The sequence below is a fragment of the Electrophorus electricus genome, chromosome 11 (assembly GCF_013358815.1).
Source record: "Electrophorus electricus isolate fEleEle1 chromosome 11, fEleEle1.pri, whole genome shotgun sequence".
Classification (NCBI taxonomy): Eukaryota; Metazoa; Chordata; class Actinopteri; order Gymnotiformes; family Gymnotidae; genus Electrophorus; species Electrophorus electricus.
The window spans coordinates 1,440,001-1,460,000 of NC_049545.1; the positions used below are offsets into that span (position 1 = coordinate 1,440,001).

Below are 20,000 nucleotides of genomic sequence, written 5' to 3' on the forward strand. Positions count from 1 at the left end.
TAAACCATGAAACTGTAAAAGTACTTCAGTTGTACAGTCATGGCTTACAGCCCCAATAAACGTGAAATTAAGAAAAACGTCCCCCCCCCCCCCCCCCTCTCTCCTTCCCTCCCTCATTGCCAGGCAGTGATGAGTGGGTGGACAGTAAAGCTGAGAGACACACACACACACACACACACACACACAAGAGTGAGAGAGAGAGAGAGACACACACACACAGTGAGAGAGACACACACTCACAGAGTGAGAGAGACACAGAGAGAGAGACACACACACAGAGTGAGAGAGAGAGACACACACTCACACACACACACAGAGTCAGAGAGAGAGACACACAGAGTGAGAGAGAGAGACACACTCACACAGAGTGAGAGAGACACAGAGAGAGAGAGACACACACACACAGAGTGAGGGAGAGAGACACAGAGTGAGAGACACACACACACACAGAGTGAGAGAGAGACACAGAGAGAGAGAGGGACACACACACACACACACAGAGAGTGACACACACACAGAGTGAGAGAGAGAGAGAGACACACACACACAGAGTGAGAGAGTGGGACACACACACACACATACAGAGAGACAAAGGCAGAATCTCAGTGTTAGTTATCCCAAGCTTAGTGTTTAACAAACCTTCATGGAGGGGTCTGTTCAACCCCAGAACAGTGTGCAATAAACTTGGAACGTACGAATACACACTAGAGCAGGTGTACTAACCCTCTCAGGTGGGTCTGAACTACTCTAAGTCTGAACTACCCTAACCCTCTCAGGTGGGTCTGAACTACCCTATCCCTCTCTAGTGGGTCTGAACTACCCTAACCCTCTCAGGTGGGTCTGAACTACCCTATCCCTCTCTAGTGGGTCTGAACTACCCTAACCCTCTCAGGTGGGTCTGAACTACCCTAACCCTCTCTAGTGGGTCTGAACTACCCTAACCCTCTCAGGTGGGTCTGAACTACCCTAACCCTCTCTAGTGGGTCTGGACTACCCTAATCCTCTCTATTGGGTCTGAACTACCCTAACCCTCTCAGGTGGGTCTGAACTACCCTAACCCTCTCAGGTGGGTCTGAACTACCCTAACCCTCTCTTGTGGGTTTGAACTACCCTAATCCTCTCTATTGGGTCTGAACTACCCTATCCCTCTCAGGTGGGTCTGAACTACCCTAACCCTCTCTAGTGGGTCTGAACTACCCTAACCCTCTCAGGTGGGTCTGAATTACCCTAACCCTCTCTTGTGGGTCTGAACTACCCTAACCCTCTCAGGTGGGTCTGAACTACCCTAACCCTCTCTTGTGGGTCTGAACTACCCTAATCCTCTCTATTGGGTCTGAACTACCCTATCCCTCTCAGGTGGGTCTGAACTACCCTAACCCTCTCAGGTGGGTCTGAACTACCCTAATCCTCTCTGGTGGGTCTGAACTACCCTAACCCTCTCTAGTGGGTCTGAACTACCCTAACCCTCTCTAGTGGGTCTGAACTACCCTAACCCTCTCTAGTGGGTCTGAACTACCCTAACCCTCTCAAGTGGGTCTGAACTACCCTAACCCTCTCTTGTGGGTCTGAACTACCCTAATCCTCTCTATTGGGTCTGAACTACCCTAACCCTCTCAGCTGGGTCTGAACTACCCTAACCCTCTCAATGGGTCTGAACTACCCTAACCCTCTCAGGTGGGTCTGAACTACCCTAATCCTCTCTGGTGGGTCTGAACTACCCTAACCCTCTCTAGTGGGTCTGAACCACCCTAACCCTCTCTAGTGGGTCTGAACCACCCTAACCCTCTCTAGTGGGTCTGAACTACCATAACCCTCTCAGGTGGGTCTGAACTACGCTAACCCTCTCAGATGGGTCTGAACTACCCTAACCCTCTCAGGTGGGTCTGAACTACCCTAACCCTCTCAGGTGGGTCTGAACTACCCTAACCCTCTCTAGTGAGATTCCACTACACACTATCTCTGCTCCGCAAAAACGCTGTAATCACTGTTTTTGTTTGCTAGTGTGCATCCATGATCACATTACTAAGAAACACACTGAGAAAATGTTGAGAGTTGCATGACACAAAGTCATATTGCGTGACACACACGTGGACATGCACACACATGCACCTAATCCTAAAGAAACAACTCGTAAAGTACACGCTTGGTGTTGGTCTCTTGCTCTGTGTCCACGTCTGAAGGAAACACTTCATACCAAACACACAAAGCCACCTCCCAACCCCAACAAGAAACTCACTCTCTGTGTCAGGATGGTGGGAGACCATGAAGCAAGCCTTGCCAGGCTCCACACACAAACACACACACACACACACACACACACACTGCATGGTGCTCGTTGTCTTTTGTCTTTCACTCGACAGTATATTTGTGTGCGTGCGTTCACACATGCAGGTGCCCGTGTGCATGCGCTCTCTGTCACTGTGCTGTGTATCAGGTAGCAGGGCTGTCTGGATTAGGTTCTTTTAAGAAGGGATTAACCATGTTTCAGCGTTCAAGGCAAATTGGCCCGAGAAGACGTCTCTGGCTACAAAAGAGTTAAATTCTGCACCTAATCCTACTCTAAGCTTCTTAACCCATCTCCCCCCCACCCCCCCCCCCTCTCTCCTCGTGTCAGTGAGTGAGCGGAATGTTAGCATCTCTTCAAGACAATTCTTCCATCTCCTCCTCTTCTCTCAGCTCTGATGGCTTGAGGGAATCTCTGTTGCCAAGACGACGGGCCCATACCACACCTGCGGCGCTCTAACAGCGTGGCTCTTCACAGGTGTATGTGTGGTGGCACGAGGCTCATTCACACAGGACATCCCGCACCTCACCATGAAGACCAAGACAGCGTGTCAAGTGCTTGAAGCCTTGAAGAAAGGAGCAGCTTGTATTGATAATGTGTGTGTGTGTGTGTTTGTGTATGTGTATGTGTTTGTGTGTGTGTGTTTGTGTGTGTGTGTGTGTTTGTGTTGTATCTATGACTCTGCCATATGGAGAGAGACAGCTGTCTTTTTATTATGGGAGCGTGTGTGCATGTGTGTATGTGCGCGTGTGTTTGGGGGGTAGGGTGAGGACCCAGTTGTTGGGCTATGAGCAGGGTGTGCAGGTGGTACCTCTCTCTCTCTCTCTCTCTCTCTCTCTCTCTCTCTCTCTCTCTTTCTCTGAGAAAGAGAAACTTCAAAGAGAAGGGCAGCAGGAAGATGAAGACCACCAGGGTCTTACTGAATCAATCCTAGACACCAGGGTCTTACTGAATCAATCCCCTCTACATGTACAGACACTACAACAGGGTCTTACTGAATCAATCCCCCTGTACATGTACAGACACTACAACAGGGTCTTACTGAATCAATCCCCCTGTACATGTACAGACACTACACCAGGGTCTTACTGAATCAATCCCCCTGTACATGTACAGACACTACACCAGGGTCTTATTGAATCAATTCCCTCTACATGTACAGACACTACACCAGGGCTTTACTGAATCAATCCCCTCTACATGTACAGACACTACACCAGGGTCTTACTGAATCAATCCCCTGTACATGTAGACACTACACCAGGGTCTTACTGAATCAATCCCCTCTACATGTACAGACACTACACCAGGGTCTTATTGAATCAATTCCCTGTACATGTACAGACACTACACCAGGGTCTTACTGAATCAATCCCCTGTACATGTACAGACACTACACCAGGGTCTTACTGAATCAATCCCCCTGTACATGTACAGACACTACACCAGGGTCTTACTGAATCAATCCCCTGTATATGTACAGACACTATACCAGGGCTTTACTGAATCAATCCCTTGTACATGTACAGACACTACACCAGTGTCTTATTGAATCAATCCCCCTGTACATGTACAGACACTACACCAGGGTCTTACTGAATCAATCCCCTGTACATGTAGACACTACACCAGGGTCTTACTGAATCAATCCCCTCTACATGTACAGACACTACACCAGGGTCTTACTGAATCAATCCCCTCTACATGTACAGACACTACAACAGGGCTTTACTGAATCAATCCCCTGTACATGTACAGACACTACACCAGGGTCTTACTGAATCAATCCCCTGTACATGTACAGACACTACACCAGGGTCTTACTGAATCAATCCCCTGTACATGTACAGACACTACACCAGGGTCTTACTGAATCAATCCCCTGTACATGTACAGACACTACACCAGGGTCTTACTGAATCAATCCCCTCTACATGTACAGACACTACACCAGGGTCTTACTGAATCAATCCCCTGTACATGTACAGACACTACACCAGGGTCTTACTGAATCAATCCCCTGTACATGTACAGACACTACACCAGGGTCTTACTGAATCAATCCCCTGTACATGTACAGACACTACACCAGGGTCTTACCGAATCAATCCCCTCTACATGTACAGACACTACACCAGGGTCTTACTGAATCAATCCCCTGTACATGTACAGACACTACACCAGGGTCTTACTGAATCAATCCCCTGTACATGTACAGACACTACACCAGGGTCTTACTGAATCAATCCCCTGTACATGTACAGACACTACACCAGGGTCTTACCGAATCAATCCCCTGTACATGTACAGACACTACACCAGGGTCTTACTGAATCAATCCCCTGTACATGTACAGACACTACACCAGGGTCTTACTGAATCAATCCCCTGTACATGTACAGACACTACACCAGGGTCTTACTGAATCAATCCCCTGTACATGTACAGACACTACACCAGGGTCTTACCGAATCAATCCCCTGTACATGTACAGACACTACACCAGGGTCTTACCGAATCAATCCCCTGTACATGTACAGACACTACACCAGGGTCTTACTGAATGAATCCCCTGTACATGTACAGACACTACACCAGGGTCTTACTGAATCAATCCCCTGTACATGTACAGACACTACACCAGGGTCTTACTGAATCAATCCCCTGTACATGTACAGACACTACACCAGGGTCTTACTGAATCAATCCCCTGTACATGTACAGACACTACACCAGGGTCTTACTGAATCAATCCCCTGTACATGTACAGACACTACACCAGGGTCTTACTGAATCAATCCCCTGTACATGTACAGACACTACACCAGGGTCTTACCGAATCAATCCCCTGTACATGTACAGACACTACACCAGGGTCTTACCGAATCAATCCCCTCTACATGTACAGACACTACACCAGGGTCTTACTGAATCAATCCCCTGTACATGTACAGACACTACACCAGGGTCTTACTGAATCAATCCCCTGTACATGTACAGACACTACACCAGGGTCTTACTGAATCAATCCCCTGTACATGTACAGACACTACACCAGGGTCTTACTGAATCAATCCCCTCTACATGTACAGACACTACACCAGGGCTTTACTGAATCAATCCCCTCTACATGTACAGACACTACACCAGGGTCTTATTGAATCAATCCCCTGTACATGTACAGACACTACACCAGGGTCTTACTGAATCAATCCCCCTGTACATGTACAGACACTACACCAGGGTCTTACCGAATCAATCCCCTGTACATGTACAGACACTACACCAGGGTCTTACTGAATCAATCCCCCTGTACATGTACAGACACTACACCAGGGTCTTACCGAATCAATCCCCTCTACATGTACAGACACTACACCAGGGTCTTACTGAATCAATCCCCTGTACATGTACAGACACTACACCAGGGTCTTACTGAATCAATCCCCTGTACATGTACAGACACTACACCAGGGTCTTACTGAATCAATCCCCTGTACATGTACAGACACTACACCAGGGTCTTACTGAATCAATCCCCTCTACATGTACAGACACTACACCAGGGCTTTACTGAATCAATCCCCTCTACATGTACAGACACTACACCAGGGTCTTATTGAATCAATCCCCTGTACATGTACAGACACTACACCAGGGTCTTACTGAATCAATCCCCCTGTACATGTACAGACACTACACCAGGGTCTTACCGAATCAATCCCCTGTACATGTACAGACACTACACCAGGGTCTTACTGAATCAATCCCCCTGTACATGTACAGACACTACACCAGGGTCTTACCGAATCAATCCCCTCTACATGTACAGACACTACACCAGGGTCTTACTGAATCAATCCCCTGTACATGTACAGACACTACACCAGGGTCTTACTGAATCAATCCCCCTGTACATGTACAGACACTACACCAGGGTCTTACTGAATCAATCCCCTGTACATGTACAGACACTACACCAGGGTCTTACCGAATCAATCCCCTGTACATGTACAGACACTACACCAGGGTCTTACTGAATCAATCCCCTGTACATGTACAGACACTACACCAGGGTCTTACTGAATCAATCCCCTGTACATGTACAGACACTACACCAGGGTCTTACTGAATCAATCCCCCTGTACATGTACAGACACTACACCAGGGTCTTACTGAATCAATCCCCCTGTACATGTACAGACACTACACCAGGGTCTTACCGAATCAATCCCCTCTACATGTACAGACACTACACCAGGGTCTTACTGAATCAATCCCCTGTACATGTACAGACACTACACCAGGGTCTTACTGAATCAATCCCCCTGTACATGTACAGACACTACACCAGGGTCTTACTGAATCAATCCCCTGTACATGTACAGACACTACACCAGGGTCTTACCGAATCAATCCCCTCTACATGTACAGACACTACACCAGGGTCTTACTGAATCAATCCCCTGTACATGTACAGACACTACACCAGGGTCTTACTGAATCAATCCTCCTGTACATGTACAGACACTACACCAGGGTCTTACTGAATCAATCCCCTGTACATGTACAGACACTACACCAGGGTCTTACTGAATCAATCCCCCTGTACATGTACAGACACTACACCAGGGTCTTACTGAATCAATCCCCCTGTACATGTACAGACACTACACCAGGGTCTTACTGAATCAATCCCCTGTACATGTACAGACACTACACCAGGGTCTTACCGAATCAATCCCCTGTACATGTACAGACACTACACCAGGGTCTTACTGAATCAATCCCCTGTACATGTACAGACACTACACCAGGGTCTTACTGAATCAATCCCCTGTACATGTACAGACACTACACCAGGGTCTTACTGAATCAATCCCCTGTACATGTACAGACACTACACCAGGGTCTTACTGAATCAATCCCCTGTACATGTACAGACACTACACCAGGGTCTTACTGAATCAATCCCCTGTACATGTACAGACACTACACCAGGGTCTTACTGAATCAATCCCCTCTACATGTACAGACACTACACCAGGGTCTTACTGAATCAATCCCCTCTACATGTACAGACACTACACCAGGGCTTTACTGAATCAATCCCCTCTACATGTACAGACACTACACCAGGGCTTTACTGAATCAATCCCCTCTACATGTACAGACACTACACCAGGGTCTTACTGAATCAATCCCCTCTACATGTACAGACACTACACCAGGGTCTTACTGAATCAATCCCCTGTACATGTACAGACACTACACCAGGGTCTTACTGAATCAATCCCCTCTACATGTACAGACACTACACCAGGGTCTTACTGAATCAATCCCCCTGTACATGTACAGACACTACACCACGGTCTTACTGAATCAATCCCCCTGTACATGTACAGACACTACACCAGGGTCTTACTGAATCAATCCCCTGTACATGTACAGACACTACACCAGGGTCTTACTGAATCAATCCCCTGTACATGTACAGACACTACACCAGGGTCTTACTGAATCAATCCCCTCTACATGTACAGACACTACACCAGGGTCTTACTGAATCAATCCCCTGTACATGTAGACACTACACCAGGGCTTTACTGAATCAATCCCCTGTACATGTACAGACACTACACCAGGGTCTTACTGAATCAATCCCCTGTACATGTACAGACACTACACCAGGGCTTTACTGAATCAATCCCCTGTACATGTACAGACACTACACCAGGGTCTTACTGAATCAATCCCCTGTACATGTACAGACACTACACCAGGGTCTTACTGAATCAATCCCCTCTACATGTACAGACACTACACCAGGGTCTTACTGAATCAATCCCCCTGTACATGTACAGACACTACACCAGGGTCTTACTGAATCAATCCCCCTGTACATGTACAGACACTACACCAGGGTCTTACTGAATCAATCCCCTGTACATGTACAGACACTACACCAGGGTCTTACTGAATCAATCCCCTGTACATGTACAGACACTACACCAGGGTCTTACTGAATCAATCCCCTCTACATGTACAGACACTACACCAGGGTCTTACTGAATCAATCCCCTGTACATGTAGACACTACACCAGGGCTTTACTGAATCAATCCCCTGTACATGTACAGACACTACACCAGGGTCTTACTGAATCAATCCCCTGTACATGTACAGACACTACACCAGGGCTTTACTGAATCAATCCCCTCTACATGTACAGACACTACACCAGGGTCTTACTGAATCAATCCCCTGTACATGTACAGACACTACACCAGGGTCTTACTGAATCAATCCCCTGTACATGTAGACACTACACCAGGGTCTTACTGAATCAATCCCCTCTACATGTACAGACACTACACCAGGGCTTTACTGAATCAATCCCCTCTACATGTACAGACACTACACCAGGGTCTTATTGAATCAATCCCCTGTACATGTACAGACACTACACCAGGGTCTTACTGAATCAATCCCCCTGTACATGTACAGACACTACACCAGGGTCTTACCGAATCAATCCCCTGTACATGTACAGACACTACACCAGGGTCTTACTGAATCAATCCCCCTGTACATGTACAGACACTACACCAGGGTCTTACTGAATCAATCCCCTCTACATGTACAGACACTACACCAGGGTCTTACTGAATCAATCCCCTGTACATGTACAGACACTACACCAGGGTCTTACTGAATCAATCCCCTGTACATGTACAGACACTACACCAGGGTCTTACCGAATCAATCCCCTCTACATGTACAGACACTACACCAGGGTCTTACTGAATCAATCCCCTGTACATGTACAGACACTACACCAGGGTCTTACTGAATCAATCCCCTGTACATGTACAGACACTACACCAGGGTCTTACTGAATCAATCCCCTGTACATGTACAGACACTACACCAGGGTCTTACTGAATCAATCCCCCTGTACATGTACAGACACTACACCAGGGTCTTACTGAATCAATCCCCTGTACATGTACAGACACTACACCAGGGTCTTACTGAATCAATCCCCTCTACATGTACAGACACTACACCAGGGCTTTACTGAATCAATCCCCTCTACATGTACAGACACTACACCAGGGTCTTACTGAATCAATCCCCTGTACATGTAGACACTACACCAGGGTCTTACTGAATCAATCCCCTCTACATGTACAGACACTACACCAGGGTCTTACTGAATCAATCCCCTCTACATGTACAGACACTACACCAGGGTCTTACTGAATCAATCCCCTGTACATGTACAGACACTACACCAGGGTCTTACTGAATCAATCCCCTGTACATGTACAGACACTACACCAGGGCTTTACTGAATCAATCCCCTCTACATGTACAGACACTACACCAGGGTCTTACTGAATCAATCCCCTGTACATGTACAGACACTACACCAGGGTCTTACTGAATCAATCCCCTCTACATGTACAGACACTACACCAGGGCTTTACTGAATCAATCCCCTCTACATGTACAGACACTACACCAGGGTCTTACTGAATCAATCCCCTCTACATGTACAGACACTACACCAGGGTCTTACTGAATCAATCCCCTCTACATGTACAGACACTACACCAGGGCTTTACTGAATCAATCCCCTCTACATGTACAGACACTACACCAGGGTCTTACTGAATCAATCCCCTGTACATGTACAGACACTACACCAGGGCTTTACTGAATCAATCCCCTGTACATGTACAGACACTACACCAGGGTCTTACTGAATCAATCCCCTCTACATGTACAGACACTACACCAGGGCTTTACTGAATCAATCCCCTGTACATGTACAGACACTACACCAGGGTCTTACTGAATCAATCCCCTGTACATGTACAGACACTACACCAGGGCTTTACTGAATCAATCCCCTCTACATGTACAGACACTACACCAGGGTCTTACTGAATCAATCCCCTCTACATGTACAGACACTACACCAGGGTCTTACTGAATCAATCCCCTCTACATGTACAGACACTACACCAGGGTCTTACTGAATCAATCCCCTGTACATGTACAGACACTACACCAGGGTCTTACTGAATCAATCCCCTGTACATGTACAGACACTACACCAGGGCTTTACTGAATCAATCCCCTCTACATGTACAGACACTACACCAGGGCTTTACTGAATCAATCCCCTCTACATGTACAGACACTACACCAGGGCTTTACTGAATCAATCCCCTCTACATGTACAGACACTACACCAGGGCTTTACTGAATCAATCCCCTCTACATGTACAGACACTACACCAGGGCTTTACTGAATCAATCCCCTGTACATGTACAGACACTACACCAGGGCTTTACTGAATCAATCCCCTGTACATGTACAGACACTACACCAGGGCTTTACTGAATCAATCCCCTCTACATGTACAGACACTACACCAGGGTCTTACTGAATCAATCCCCTGTACATGTACAGACACTACACCAGGGCTTTACTGAATCAATCCCCTGTACATGTACAGACACTACACCAGGGTCTTACTGAATCAATCCCCTCTACATGTACAGACACTACACCAGGGCTTTACTGAATCAATCCCCTGTACATGTACAGACACTACACCAGGGTCTTACTGAATCAATCCCCTGTACATGTACAGACACTACACCAGGGCTTTACTGAATCAATCCCCTCTACATGTACAGACACTACACCAGGGTCTTACTGAATCAATCCCCTCTACATGTACAGACACTACACCAGGGTCTTACTGAATCAATCCCCTCTACATGTACAGACACTACACCAGGGTCTTACTGAATCAATCCCCTGTACATGTACAGACACTACACCAGGGTCTTACTGAATCAATCCCCTGTACATGTACAGACACTACACCAGGGCTTTACTGAATCAATCCCCTCTACATGTACAGACACTACACCAGGGCTTTACTGAATCAATCCCCTCTACATGTACAGACACTACACCAGGGCTTTACTGAATCAATCCCCTCTACATGTACAGACACTACACCAGGGCTTTACTGAATCAATCCCCTCTACATGTACAGACACTACACCAGGGCTTTACTGAATCAATCCCCTCTACATGTACAGACACTACACCAGGGTCTTACTGAATCAATCCCCTCTACATGTACAGACACTACACCAGGGTCTTATTGAATCAATCCCCTCTACATGTACAGACACTACACCAGGGTCTTACTGAATCAATCCCCTCTACATGTACAGACAGTGCACTCCTCTCAGATAAGTATGCAAAACCAATAATAATAATGTAAATGCTGTAAATGTAATAGACAATATATTATGATGAATGTAAGTCAATTAATAAGATAAACAAAACAAAGTTACACATGATACATCGGTTTACACACACACACACACACACACACAAACAGTCTTGTGGATGCCATTATTTAGCCAGTAAGGTGCTGTAGGCCACGGTATCTATGGCAACACAGAATGGCTGAGGCGGCCAAAGTTCTCTCTCTCTCCCTCTGTCTCCCTCTCCCGTGTTTGTGGGTTACCCTCACTGGAGGTGGGGTAAAAAGAGAGAGAGAGAGAGAGAGAGAGAGAGAGAGAGGATAAGAGAGCAAACAGAGACAGAGATAGAGTGAGAAAGAGGAGGAGATACAGGCAGACAGACAGACAGAGAGAGAGAGAGAGAGAGAGAGAGAGAGAGAGAGAGAGAGAACATTCTTTACTGGTGCCCTGTGCTGGTTTCATAGCAGGCTGCCAGTAACAGCAACCTGGTCCCTGCATACTAAACACCCCACTAAACACCCCACTGTCACCCAAGACTGCCAGGAAAGTAGCAGTGCCCAAGCACACATATGCGCGCGCACACACACACACACACACACACACGCACACACACACACACGCATATATGTGTGACACACACATGCGCACACGCAAAGAAATATATAACGTGAAACTGGATTCAAGTTCTGAATTCCGAAATATACGTATACTGGCCATGAGTCTGTCTTAACAGGTGAGTGTGTTAGTGTGTGGGGAGATACACCCACATATACATAAATACACACACCAGCAAAGCAGACATCTCTCTCCTGGGTACCATATGCCTCTGCGTATGCGTGCACACACACACACACACACACACACACACACACACACACACACACACACACACACACACACACCACCCTCCTCCTTTCCTCTGTTCTGCAGTGAGTCACGTGTTCTCTCCATCTGTCAGCACAAACGTGTGGACAAAGAGGAGAGTGAGTAGTGAAGGCTACCAGGCAACCGACCCGGCCCAGCCCGGCAACCTTCAACCGACCCGGCCCAGCCCGGCAACCTTCAACCGACCCGGCCCAGGCCGGCAACCATCAACCGACCCGGCCCAGCCCGGCAACCTTCAACCGACCCGGCCCAGCCCGGCAACCTTCAACCGACCCGGCCCAGCCCGGCAACCTTCAACCGACCCGGCCCAGGCCGGCAACCATCAACCGACCCGGCCCAGCCCGGCAACCTTCAACCGACCCGGCCCAGCCCGGCAACCATCAACTGACCCGGCCCAGCCCGGCAACCTTCAACCGACCCGGCCCAACCCGGCAACCATCAACCGACCCGGCCCAGCCCGGCAACCTTCAACCGACCAGGCCCATCGACGGACCACCATCTGCTGTGTGAGAGTGATGAGCTAACCAACCACTGCTTCCTCTAACCCATAACAATGACTGTGTTTACGCCCCTTTCTGGACCACGACAATTGACCCCACCCCTAACAAAACCAGGATCCATCTGAAGTATCCCTGAAGCTTTGGAACGCCAGGAAAGGCTCTCTGCTTCCTGAACGCAGTGTTACACCGGCCCCTCTTTTCCCTAGAGAAGCTGTACGTTAACGGCACACGGGGGACGTGGACAGGCAGGAGCAGATATCAACACTGCAGTTATTCCTGAAGCCTGCGTATGCACAGACATCCAAGAAATTCTCACAGATACACCCAGCAAACTGGAGAGCCTCGGGGAACCAATACAACCATGGCGAACTGCGTGACGACAAAGCCGCTTGGCGTGTCGACGGTCTCAAGTTATTCTGCAGCTGACGCAAGGCCATTTCCCCACAGGTCCGGAGAGACGTTGTGGACCGGAGAGCTCACGTAAAGAAGCACAGGAGAACAAAACTATGCAACCAGTTGAAAAAACAGCGCCTTGCACACGGCATGTGTGACCCGTCGCGACCCAAACGCAGTCAGCTGCCAGGCCAGTTTCAACAGCACCAGAGATCCGGTTCTCTTCTCTGAACACTGCGATGCATCTTGGTTACTGTAAAGGTAGTTTCAGAAACCCCAATGACCACAAACAATAATTCCTGCAGTGGGAGTGACCTCCTGGAATTCCAGAACTCAGAGGACTAGATTTGAGTTACATTAATCTCAGAGTGGTGCAGTAATCTGGGAGTTGGTGTATTTTGGATAATCTTCCTGGTAATCCAGTATGTGTCCAGTGTGCAGGAGTCAGTAAATCAGGAATACTTGAAATGATATCGTGACGTTTCGGTGTGGGCCAGTGCCCACAGCTCTGCACTCTGCTCGCTTCTCTGTTTTAGTTATTTATTTGAGTTTACTCAGGGATTTAGGAAACCAGGCGCCATAGCATTCCGAACCGCCACGCCTGCCGTGACACAGGGCCACAGAGCATTCTGGGAGCGTTAGATGGCAGATGTGAGACAAACCAGAGGCCATGGCTTCACTCCCAGAGAACAGGGCTCACTATGCTGCCCTATACCACAGGCTTATAAAGGACCGTGGCATTAGCCTTCCTCCCTAATGACACACACACACACACACCCCCACAAACACGCCCGCACTTTGTTTCTGATGGTCAGTGCACTGGCTGTGGTGGATGTGTCAGGGCTATGGAGCACACAACAGAAATGTGGAGCCTGTGTGCTCCACCCCTCCCCCACACGGCACACCTCCCTGCCACTAGCCTTTCCGCAGGATAGGAGGGCAGCTCAACACAAGCTGTAACACGTGTGTGTGTGTGTGTGTGTGTGTGGGGCTAACATCTCTCCCTCCTGCAGATAAGAGGCAGAGGGGGGCGGAGACTCCAGTGATTGGGTGGTCGTTTTCTCTCTCGCTCTCAAGAGTCCCACTGCACTTGAGGTAAATTTCCCTCCACACAAACCCCCAGGGATTTGACATGTATGATGAAAACAAGAGAGAGGGAAAAACAAAGAAGGAAGAAAATCAAAAGCATGAAAAAGAAAAAGCAGAAGAAAGTAAAGGACTAGATATAGTCTACCAGTCTCTGTGTGTGTGTGGCAACAGGCCATCTAACAGGCTGATTTAACTGCTCATTTAAATTACCTAACCAATCACATCCTGAACCCGCCCCCGCAATGTCTATTTAGCTCAAACCCCAGCACCTAAATGACTTTACACACACACACACACACACAGTCTCTTTCCCCTCCCGCCTTTGATCGCTAGTGAATAAATCACAGTCACCACGGCGATATGCAAAGCGGCACGGAGTGACAATTAAACCCTGACTAACGAGCTTTTAAGGAGAGGGCTGAAGTTTCATAATCACACGCTAATAAGATTACGCAAACACTGCCATTCTGCCACCTGTACAAAAACACAGCACAAATCCTCTGATCTGCGTGCGTGCGTGCGTGTGTGTGTGTGTCCTAGGGAGGGTGTATGCCATATGCTATCATGCATCATTGTGCGTGCATATTTATTTGTTTTGATTCTTCCTGTGAATCTGCATGCTAGCTGGCACTATGCACATGACCCCGTTGTTATGGAGAACTCGCAGCCTCTCAGCTGACCCAAACAGGGTCCATGTGCCCCCACGCTCCATAAAACACTGGCCAGATGAGATTATTGTGGCCAGATGACATTATGAATCTTATTATTATCAACCAGCAAAAATGGCGAGGTGAGCCGAGTTTGAGCGCTCGTCTGCCGAGCCAGACGGCGAGACGCTCCGCCCCTGCCCGCATCACAATGCAGGGTTGCGCAGTATCTGTCCGATGCACATCTGCGTGCACGGTCCCGTCCTCGAGGTGAGCACCACAACACCACAGGAAGGGCAAACAAGCCCCACGTGCAGCACACGCTTACAACACGGAGACGGTGAGCATGTTCCCGTGTTTGCTACACACACTGAGCTGTGCCCGGGAGTTGGACTTGCCATCAGGGAATTTTACTGAAATATTTTGCTTTTTTAAATTTATTTATTTATTTAGGCCCGGGGGGGGCTAGGGTGTGACCTCGTGACCCCAGTTGATGGCACTTAGTGCATCATGATCAGAGTCACACTCAGGAATGAAACCTGGGCGCATTCATTCCAGGACCAAACAGGAGCTGATATGGTTTCCTTTCTCTTACACTTCCTCACCCTCCCCTCTGTCTGTTTCTCTCGCTGCCTCCACGCTTCCTCTTCTCCTCCTCCTCCTCCTCCTCAAACCCTTCGTTTTTTTTCCGGTTCTGTCTTTTTTTCCTCCTCTCTCCTGTGCTGCATTTTTCCTCATGGCTGCCGCAAAAGAACAGACATCATAAATCTGCCCCTTTACTGCAGCTGAGGGGAGGGAGGGAGAATAGAAGAACTGAGAGATGGGAGGAAGAAAGAGCGAAGGGCTGGCTCACCGAGCACGAGACCCTGATGAGATGAAGTAGGATGAGGAATACACTGGAGGAGACACACACGAGGGAGGGCGAGCGTCATTGATGAGCATAATTTACAGGTCAGACACTAGCGAACTCAACCCCCCCTACACACTCACACACAAACACGTTTACCGAAGACACACGACCGCTCACCTCCACACCACTCCCGTGCTCATCTCAGAAAAGACCTGCTAAGGCGTTTCCTCCTCAGTTAAACGGAAACCCGAGCGAGCCCTCGTTAGACAAAGTGACTGATCACCTCTGCAGCCTCTCGGCAGCCTGGGTACCTTTTGATCACCGGCACTACACACTTTTACGCTTGTGCACGTGCCGTCTGAACGATTAGTGATGGAGACTCCAAAATCCCCTCATCCCTACGACAGACGAGGAGAATAGGCATCCATTCTTTCTCCGAGACAGAGAGACGCAGGGAGAGGCGTGCTTGAGAGATTTTGGCAGCCACAGGGACACCAGGGGCTGCCGCACAGACATTAATATATTAGAGTGTCGATTTCCCATTCCGAGAGCTAGCTGTTGCTGGGGCAACGGCCACCATTACTGGCCTGGTGCACAACACAGACATAAAATATAGAATTATGGGTGAGCGGGGTTTTAGAATGGAATTATGGGCAAGCCGGACTCCGGGCCGTCTCCGGGCAAGCAGTGGAAGGCGGAGCTGCCATCTTGCCTCGATCTTTTTCAGCGGGAAAAGGCAAAGACAAAATGGAGGGCAAGATGTGAGCGTTTCAGCTCCTGGATGACACAGCTGGAAGGACGCCACTGACAGACAGACGGCGGCACCGGGCAGACTTACAAAAGAAAAGCGTCCTCAGATACGCCACCATTTAATGACTGGAACTGTTCTTTCAAGCACAGTAACACCGAACACCTCCGTTATCTCAAGTCGATGCTTAATAAAGTAAGAACGTAAATGTGTAAGAGCGTGTGTAAAGATGTCAAGGTCCTTTGACATGTTCATCTGCTCAAAATTTCACTGCAGAGGATTAACCCCCCCCGTACCCCCCCCCCCCCCCCAGAATCCTACCTGGGCGTGCTGCCGCATGGGACTGTATGGTAACGCCTGGCCAAGTACCTTCTGCTTCATCAACATCATCCTCTTCTGCTCTTCGGTCAGGTGCGCTGTCTGGCCAGGCATGGGCCCCTGAGCAGGCGTCGGACCCCCAGTCTGGGCCCCGGTGCTGTGCATGTAGGGCATCATGGGATTTTTGGCCTGGTTGGCCATGGGCGGAGTCATTCTGTGACTCATGTGCTCCACGCCGCTGAAATGGCTGAGCGGTTTGGTGTTGCTGTAGGACAGCTGCTTGTTGAGGGCGTTTGGGGCACCCAGGCCGGCGGGCGCCTGAGACGCTGCCTGCGATTGGTTCAGCATGTTCATGTGATTCTGAGGGACGTAGTTGTTCAGTGGCTTGGCCACCATGGAGCTGGGGCCGTTGAAGCCCTGCGGGTACATCATGGGGCTGGTGGGGGCCCCGTAGGGGCTGGTGGGTGGGGCCGCGGGCGACCAGCTCGCCCCCTGCGACTGCTGGTTCTGTTGGATCAGTTTGGCACGTTGCTGTTGCTGAGCTGCCATCTGCTTCAGCTGTTCGGCCGGCGAGAGCTCGGCGGTGGGAGGCACGGATACGGGCATTGTTCCGCCCGCCCCCGCTCCGGCCCCAGAGCCGCCCGCTGCCGCCGACCCCACCGGACCCGCACCGGGACCCGGGTTCATCAGAAATCCATTCCCAGGCCTGGAGGCCTGCGTCTGGGCCTGCGTGGGGGTCTGTGGGGATCGGGCCACGCAGTTGGCGGGGGACCCTGATGCCATGGCGACCGCGGGCGACTGCTGGAGGGGTTGCTGAGGGGGCGTGCCGTTGGCTGCCGTGGCGAACGGCGGCCCAGACGACGCCGGCCGCACTTGCGGCGAGCCCGTGGACATCTGCCCGCCCTGAGTCTGCGGCGGGTTGCTGGGCGCCGTAGCAACCAGGGGGGGCGGGGCCTCTTGTGGGTGCTGCGGCGGCTCCGGCGCCGGCCTGCCGAAGTCCCCGACCTCCTTCTTCCCTTCAAAGTCCTCGTTGAACAGGTCGTGCATGTCGTCCTCGGGCACCGTGTTGGCCAGCTCGTCAATCAGCTCCTGCCATTCTTGGTCATTCAGGTTAATGTCCGAGAAGAGTTTGTTCTGATTGGACAGCGACGTGTCGGACGACTCTATCCCGCCCGTGTCGTCCAGAGGTTCCTGCTTCAGGTCCTTCAGGAGGCCAAAGCCATCGTCCAGGTCCAGGGAGCCGTTGAGTTTGACATCCGTCATGCCGCCATTCTTGCCCAGGTCCTCTGCCAACCCCGCCACGTGGTTGGGAACAGCACTCCCGTTCCCCAGCGCGCTGCTGTTTGATGTGGCACTGCCGTTGCCCGTAGGTATCGTGGGCTTGATGTCCATTTGGTGGAGGGGTGAGATGGGGGGCACGTTGCCGGGTAGCGTGCCCAGGGAGTCCAGCCCACCGCCAGCATCCTTCCGCAGTCGCTTGGTGGTGGGAGAGTAGCTTCCATCACAGATCCCGTTCTGATCGCCATTTAAGGGAGAGCGAGTGCTGTCCAACTTTCTCTTCACTGTCTCCTGGAGCTGAGTGTGTGAGAGAGAGAGAGAGAGAGAGAGAGAGAGAGAGAGAGAGAGAGACAGAGAGAGGGACAGAGAGAGAGAGAGAGAGAGAGAGAGAGAGAGAGAGAGAGAGAAACGGAGAGAAATTACTACATTTATTGAAATTTCCAGACTAAGTTGAGTGGAAGGTAACAGAACTACCAAGCTCACAGAATGTTTATGTCGTTACAAAAATCACAGATTGTGTGGAGCTGTGGAACACAACGTCAGAGAAGAGATTACCTTTCTCGACTCAGCTGGGACCAACTTCTAATTTCTAATTGATTTTCACGTTTGTCAAATGAGGTCATAATCTCTGCCTTACATAAACTGCCTACAATCCCTGCGAGTTCTATAATCTGTGCAGATGCTTGGGTTTAGAGTGAGGTCTCTCGAGAGGTAATTACACCCTCATTCAGAGCAGTTAACTGCTTGGAGCTTTAATCGGGAGTCTTTCTAAACGCACTGCTCTTTCAGCAACGCGCAAGCCTCTGTCCCCAAACTAACTACATACATCACACACACACACACACACACACACACACACACACACACGCTACATCTGCGTCTTTTTACACTAATCAGAAGGACGATCACTCAAAGAGAACAACAGGGTGATAACAAACCCCAGTTAGTGTTTAATTGTTATGCTGAGAGGCAGTGCAAAGTGAGAGAGAGAGAGAGAGAGAGGGAAAGAAAGAGAGAGAGAGAGGGAGGGGGGAGAGAGGAGAGAGAAACAGAGAGTATCAGGTGCAAAATGGAATGGAAAAAGCTATTCATTGTTCACACATGGACAATCCTGCATCACACTTACATTCTCCTGCTTAATTTGTTTCAGCCATTAAGTTCTGCCTAAGCCACCATCACAAGCAAGTCAGAACCACACACACACATGCACACACACACACACACACACACACACACACACACACACAAATGGACAAGTTTAGCACTAAACTGATCATGGCCATGTTTTTACAGACTCAAACGTTAGGTTACGTTAGACGACTCTCTGCACAGTGTTAGTATCACTGAAATCAAAGGATCATCACCCAGAAGGAGGAACTACACAGCGACGCCTCAGCGTGCCATTGGAGACCCTGTCTGGGGGGTCATTTAAACCCATCCTGCAGGCGTCTGGATGGCGTGCGATAAATGGGCCGTTCCGTAACACAAGCTCTTCGCTTTTGCTCAGGTCTGGTTGTTGGGAGACGGTCCCTCATCTGCTGGAGTCACAAAGCAGGGTGTCGGAGAACACACCGTCGGCACATACTGACGTGTAAAGAGAGACAGATGCCTTCTCAGGATGAAGAGAAGAAAAAAGAGGACTATTAAAGGAGGTGAAGAGCATCCCTCGTCCTTTTCCACCACATCCTTCGTTCTGCTTGTGCTAA

The 20,000-nt window shown here is 49.5% G+C and overlaps 1 protein-coding gene across 2 annotated transcripts in view; it reads right to left on the reverse strand.

Annotated features, from left to right (window-relative positions):
- Nucleotides 1-20,000, reverse strand: part of maml3 (mastermind-like transcriptional coactivator 3) — a 101,912-nt gene that overhangs the window by 31,929 nt on the left and 49,983 nt on the right. The window contains exons 1-2 of one of the 2 annotated variants that reach the window (XM_035531649.1): nt 19,659-19,708; nt 17,020-18,591 (exon numbers count right to left, since the gene is read on the reverse strand). In XM_035531649.1, the coding sequence (XP_035387542.1) occupies nt 17,020-18,408 (1,389 nt within the window). In that variant the 5' untranslated portion in view covers nt 18,409-18,591; nt 19,659-19,708. Of the gene's footprint in view, nt 1-17,019; nt 18,592-19,658; nt 19,709-20,000 lie in introns of those variants that run through there. The other variant, XM_035531648.1, reaches the window with a different exon arrangement.